The 6,811-nt window shown below is 44.1% G+C and overlaps 1 protein-coding gene across 4 annotated transcripts in view; it reads left to right on the top strand.

Annotated features, from left to right (window-relative positions):
• The first annotated feature begins 723 nt into the window (after positions 1–723).
• The window catches only part of ST7 (suppression of tumorigenicity 7), a 276,264-nt gene continuing 270,176 nt past the window's right edge, over positions 724–6,811 (top strand). Inside the window, exon 1 of one of the 4 annotated variants that reach the window (XM_069586679.1) lies at positions 724–1,157. In XM_069586679.1, the coding sequence (XP_069442780.1) occupies positions 1,007–1,157 (151 nt within the window). In that variant the 5' untranslated portion in view covers positions 724–1,006. The remainder of the gene's footprint in view (positions 1,158–6,811) is intronic. The other 3 variants (XM_069586677.1, XM_069586678.1, XM_069586676.1) reach the window with 3 other exon arrangements.

Below are 6,811 nucleotides of genomic sequence, written 5' to 3'. Positions count from 1 at the left end.
GCATGACACAGGGTGCTCCGGGCTGGTGCACTGGGATGACCCAGAGGGATGGGATGACCCAGAGGGATGGGATGCGGAGGGAGGTGGGAGGGGGCTTCAGGATGGGGAACACATGTACATTCATGGCGGATTCAAGTCAATGTATGGCAAAACCAATACAATATTGTAAAGTAAAGTAAATAAATTCATTAATTTACAAAAAAGTAGCCAATTCAGAGTAAGCCAAAATTTCCCAGAGAACTGTTTATATTAAAAACAGGTTGAGAGTTTTTGAACTATCATCGCCCTCCAAACTGGAAGATAAACACTCTTCTTGTGAAGATTTCTTTCAAAACCCCCGGTATGGCTTTAGGGAAGGCAAAACAAAGGTAAATAGCGTGCAACCCAAATCTCATTTAACAGAATGATTTATTTTCAGGCCTATTAATCGGTGACAGGACTACATCTGTTTTTTCCTGAGTGCTGCGGGTTTATTCATCCCTCTGAATCTAAATTCTGAGAGAAAGGAGCTAGCATTCATCATGCTGCAAATGAATTTTGGCTCCAGCTGAAGGTAAATTGCTCAACCACTTTGTGCCTCAATTTCCCTTATCTATATAATGGGGATTGTTGAAGGATTAGGTGAGATTGTACAAACATAATAGGAAGCCCTCAACATAAGTCAGTTACCATGAACATGTCATGGGTTTCCCTCAGTACGCCACTTGGCTTTTCTAAGTATCCGCATAATATAAATGGCATCAGAACGTGAGGGGCAGGAGCCACGTGATCCTTCCACGAAAGCCACTTGTAGGGGCCTTCAGAGAGTTAGTAATAAGGCTGGGAAAGAAAGGCCAGCGCGCCCGCGGCCCGCGCGCGATTTCCCGCCGCGCCCGAGTCCCGGGCGGCCTCCGGGGGCGCCCGGGCCTCGGCGGCGGCGGCGGCGGCGGCGCGAGCGGCGCCTCCGGGCCGGTGAATCATCCCGGCAGACACCGAGAGCCGCGGCAGCAGAGAGCAGCGCCGAAAAATGGCTGAAGCGGGCACGGGCTTTCTGGAACAGCTCAAGTCCTGCATAGTTTGGTCTTGGACTTATCTCTGGACCGTATGGTTCTTCATCGTCCTCTTCCTGGTCTACATCCTGCGGGTGCCCTTGAAAATCAACGACAACTTGAGCACAGGTAAGGCCCGGGCGGCCGGGCCCGCGGCGCTCGCCCTTCCCCCGCCCGGGAAAGTTAGTGCAACTCGCGCGGGGCCGCGACTGGCGGGGGTGGCGGGGCGCGCGCTCGGGGACGCGCCGGCGCCCGCGCACCGGACGCCCGCGGCCAGCAGGCGAGGGCTCGGCGCCTCAGGCTGGGGGGCCGGGCGGCGGGGTCGACGGGACGTGCGAGGGCGGCCGGCGGCCTTCCCGGCTCCGCGGCCCAGTGACCCTGCGGAGGAGGCGCCGCGCCGTGCCGTGAGGCGGCCCGGGCCAGGAGGTTGCCGCTCCTCCGCCTGAGGTGCTTGTCGGCGGGCGACTGAGGGGACGGAGGTCGGGAGCGAGGGCGTGCCCGCGGACGCCCCCTCGGCTGTCTGCGCGTGAACGCCGAGCGCTCCTCAGAGGTGGACCGTGTCCGTCCTCACACGCTGTCTGCCGCCAGTGCCGAACACCCGAAGTGTAGTCGGACGAGGCGTCCCTCCCGACACCCGCGCGACTCCGCCGGTCGCGGGCGCCCCCGTGAGGGTGCTACCCATCGGCGAAGCCCCCTGGAGGCGCCGACCCCGCACCTGGGGCCAGGACTGCCGAGATTTGAGCCCCCCGCCCACCCCGAGTTGCGGGGATAGCGGCGTCACTGTCTTATAGACGGGAGAGAGATTCTCGAAGGTACCATCAGGGCTATAGATGACGTGTCAGGTTACCAGAGGGAATGTCACAGGGACAAAAGGAGAGACAGGAAATCTGGAATTTATGATGATTTTTAATGATCTCAGCCCTTCTCTCTCTCCTTGTCCCCGTTTGCATAAGGCTTTGGTAACTAGTCATGTTCAGGATCTTAGATAAAGCTCCACATGCTAAGAAGGGAGCCCCGCAGGTCTTGTATCCCCGGTCGTAAGTGCCAAATAGAACAGGATCTTAAACTTGCAACCAGCCAACTGAATCATTAAAAAACAACCACAAAGAAAACACACACCAGCAGTAACACCCCAGAGACAAAAATCAAGAACACAAAGTATATTTTGCAGGAAGGGCTATAGTTCTTGAAGTCTGGAAATAGTTGTGGGAATCGTCAGAAAACTTTTCTTTTTTTAAAGTTGACAGTAATTTGGGAAATCCTTTCAGTCTTAACTGAATATATATGCATTCTGCTTAGTGTGTGATTTACATAATCAGAGAGTCAGAGTCTGGAAATGCATTTTCCTGTGTGTTGTTAACTACACTAACATAATTTTTAGAACACGATGTAATGTACACATTTTGTTAGGTACTTGTGCTTTTAAATGGAAATCTTGATTACTTGAACTCATGTTCATATTTATGTTTGTTTTGTAATATCCCTTGGGATGTTATTCCTGGGATGCACCATAGAATCTGCCCCGTAGAATTCTACACCGTAGAATCATCTTGCCAAATTTATAGGAGCTGTTCAGCCCTTGGATTCAGTTTTCCTAGTGATAATGGCTTTCTGGCTTTTCATCTATTATGAGTGGCTGCTTATCACAATACTGTCTCCTTGCTTGTGGCAAATATATCTCTAAGATAAGTTCTAGTCCCAAAGTTTTGTTATTTTAAGAAGTTGCTTGAATATATATGGCAATGGAATCTTATATTTGTTGGTAAGTGGTTTGATTTTTTTTCTCCCAAATAATTCATTTTGAGGCTTAAAAAATGTGAACCTCATTTAATGCACAGGTAAATTTTTTATTTCAGAACACACATTTGTTCAGTTCAGTTACTCAGTCTGTCCAGCTCTTTGCGACCCCATGGACTGCAGCACGCCAGGCTTCCCTGTACATCTCCAACTCCTGGAGCCTGATTAAACTCATGTCTATCAAGTCGGTGATGCCATCCAACCATCTCATCCTCTGTCCTCCCCTTCTCCTCCTGCCTTCAGTCTTTCCAAGCATCAGGAATACTTTGTAATACACATGTGTAATACTACATTTTCTTTGTTGTTTTTCAGTCACTAAGTTGAGACCCCATAGACTTTAGCACACCAGGCTCCTTTGTCCTCCACTGTCTCCCAGAGTTTGCTCAAATTCATGTCCATCGAGTTGGTGATGCTATCTAATCATCTCATCTTCTACTGCCCCTTCTTCCTTTGCCTTTTTCTTAAAGTAGTTTAAATAATCGTCTGTGAGCGTATTTGTGTGCATGTGCACGTAAGTGCCACAAACCAATGTTTTATACACAACAGGCAAGGAGCAAAATTGGGAAAATGCAAAAATATTAAGGAATAAAATTGTTAGGTCCTCTCCCAACAACTTTAAATCTTTTTCTCAAACTCCTTTGTTAATTTGTATTAGCATCGTTAACTCACTTAGGCTTATAAGAGATAGAGAAAATATGAAGATGAAAAGGCCATCTGCACTGAATCTCATTAGACACATGATGGAACCTGAGACCATTTAGCCCAGTGATGATGGACTTCTGTTTTCATTTGTAGTTTTATGTAGTTTTAGTTATAAAGGAAGGTAAAAGAGAAGCACACAGAGACTCATCTCTCTCTGCTGCTTCTGTGAGAAGGTGAAGGGAGAAGTCCCCTCCTATGTGGAATTTGTCCTCCAGCGAGATTTAAATGGGTTCTAAAGGGACTCATTTTGCTGTTCCTAGGCCCTGTGGTGTTTGCTTTTCTTGTGATGATGAAGGTACAAGTCTCTGAAGAGGCAGCAGAAGCTAGAGCTGCTTTTAGGAAGCTGTGGGTGGCCCAGGCCTCTTTCCTTAGGCAAGCTGACACCATTGGTTGATTTGTAGATATTGAAAAATCTTTGTGGGATAAATTCCACTTGATCATGGTGTGTGATCCTTTTAATGTATTGTTGGATTCAGTTTGTTAGTATTTTGTTGAGGATTTTTGTGTCTATATTCATCTGTGATATTGGCCTGTAATTTCCTTTTTATGTGATATTTTTGTATGGTTTTGGTGTCAGGGTGATGTTGGCCTCATAGAATGAGTTTGGAAGGGTTCCTTACTCTGCAGTTATTTTGGAAGAGTTTGAGGAGAACAGGTGTTAACTCTTCTCTAAAAGTTTGATTGAATTCACCTGTGAAGTCATGTGGCCCTGACCTTTGTTTGCTTGGAGTTTTAAAATTTAAACCATATAATGAAAAATGAATTGTAGGAAAGACAAAGGAGAAAACAAACATATCAGGAACACAGTGGTTAGCTTTGAAATTCATTTGTGACGTTCTACCTTGAGTTGGATAGAAGAATGTTAAAGTAGTTCTATGATTTATTGAAAGTATAATGAACTTTTAATAAGGTTTTTGAAAACCCCAAGTTATATTGTTACTTGTCAGTTTTCAAGTGAATTAATTATCCTAAAGCAATGCTTTTCCAAAAGGGCAGAACATTAATTGTAGTTAGGAGCAATCATGCAGTCTGGTATTTGAGAAAAAGCAGTAGCATAGATTAATGTTTAAAAAATAGCACTGTAACTTGCTATATATTGTGGTGTTGACAGCACGTTCTCATCTTCCCTGAGTTCTGAGATTTTTAGATGCTGAATTTGAAACACTTTGGACCTTTGTTAAATGTATATCTTTTGACGTTTTTGTACCAAGAAGCTTAAGTGATTTTCCAGTTCTTTTTCTGTTTCCTGGAAAACAAGTTTTCCAAGATCTTTTAAATCCTATTATATTCCTTTTGGAAAGCAAATATAATAGTCTAACCTAAGTTTGATTGTTTTTGTTATATAATTCTTTTTTGGTGTTAAGATGATAAATACAGATGCAAAACTCTTACATTACTGAATGGAAATATACATAACTTTAGGCACAGTTCAGATTTACATATTTTCATATTGGAAATAGTTGCTCTAAACTTAATTAACACTCTGGATTTCTTATCATGAGGGCCTTGTTGTAGTTAACTTAGGTATTTTTTGCCCTAGATGTACCTATTGTCTAAAATGTTTTTTCCCACCTGTAAAGCCCATCCATGTTTCAAGGACTAGCTTGAATGCTGCCTTCTGATTCTCTCAACTGGATGTGATATTTCCTCCAGTTTTCAGTGTACATTATCTGAGAGGCATGTTGAAAGATTTTACCTTGCATTAGTTATGGTTGTGTATGTTTCATATATTTTGTTGGCCAAATATTTCTTTCAGCTTTTTCCATAAGGTATTAAAATAATACCCAAACAAACTTTTTGGCCAGTCCAGTATGTTTCAGTGTTTGTATATATGTGTCTCTCTTTCTGTATACATACTAGACTACTAGACTCTGGTTCTTCATTTTCCACTATACTTCGTTGCACATAGTGGTTCCTTACCATTCATCGCGTGAATCAGTCTCCAACTTGTGGTGTACTCAGTGAGTTGGAACAATGAAATTGATCAAACACATTACTGGCTGTGTGCCTTATTTAAATTTTCAGCTTTAGATAGAAGTCAGAAACTGTCACAAAAATTTAAGAAATTCCATGGTGAGTCATAAGTATCTAATCCATGGTGGTTCAATTTATGAACACATAAAAGGACAATTTTATGGTTGTCAGCTTTGAGTTGAGGATAGATCCCAGACATCTTAGTTGCCTTTACTTTACTTTTGGAGACATTTCTCTCAGTCGTAATGAAGCAATCTGAATGATGCTTTTCTTTTCTTTTCTTTTTTTTTTTTTAAGACCCTTAGTTTCTGTACATGTTTAATGATAGCTTTAAATTCCTTAAGATCCTTTCTAGCTCCAGAATTCTGCTTCAGTGCCTTGGGATAAATTTCATTGAGTACAGAGTCTATAACCAAGCAAATACATGGACTTGAAAGAAAGAGTTAGTCACTCAGTCATGTCCAACTCTTTTTGATCCATGGACTGTAGCCTGCCAGGCCCTTCTGTCCATGGGATTCTCCAGGCAAGAATACTGGAGTGCATAGCCATTCCCTTCTGCAGGGGATCTTCCCGACCCAGGGATTGAATCTGGGTCTCCCGTATTGCTGGAGAAGGCAATGGCAACCCACTCCAGTACTCTTGCCCGGAAAATCCCTTGGGTGGAGGAGCCTGGTGGGCTGAAGTCCATGGGATTTCTAAGAGTCGGACATGACTAAGCGACTTCACTTTCTCTTTTCACTTTGAGGCATTGGAGAAGGAAATGGCAACCCACTCCAGTGTCCTTGCCTGGAGAATCCCAGGGACGGGGGAGCCTGGTGGGCTGCCGTCTATGTGGTCGCACAGGATCGGACACGACGAAGCAGCTTAGCAGCAGCAGCAGCTCCTGTATTGCAGGCAGATTCTTTACCATTTGAGCCAGCTGGGAATTCTAATTCTTAGTAGACACAAGTCCAGATTTTGTGTGGCTTCCTTCAGTGGCTTTCCATTTCACTTAAAATAAAATAAAAATATGTTATCCTGGCTTACAAAATCTGATGACATGACCCCTTCCTACCTCTCCTGTCTGAACTTTGCCACTTTCCTGAGGTCACTGTCTTCCAGGTGGTTGTGATATTTTCTCATTCTTAAACTTGCTTTTCTTGTCCTTGCCTTGTGGCCTTTGCACTAGCTGTGTCCTCAACCTGTAATGTTTTCCTACTTGATTTTTATGCGGTCATGTTTATACTATTCACAACTCTGCTTAAATTCACTTCTTTTGAGAGGTTTTCCCTGATGATCCAATCCACAATGACCAGTCACTATAAATGTCA

Source organism: Ovis canadensis, chromosome 4 (genome assembly GCF_042477335.2).
Source record: "Ovis canadensis isolate MfBH-ARS-UI-01 breed Bighorn chromosome 4, ARS-UI_OviCan_v2, whole genome shotgun sequence".
In the NCBI taxonomy this organism is placed as follows: domain Eukaryota; kingdom Metazoa; phylum Chordata; class Mammalia; order Artiodactyla; family Bovidae; genus Ovis; species Ovis canadensis.
This window is presented reverse-complemented; position numbering and strand designations above follow the sequence as displayed.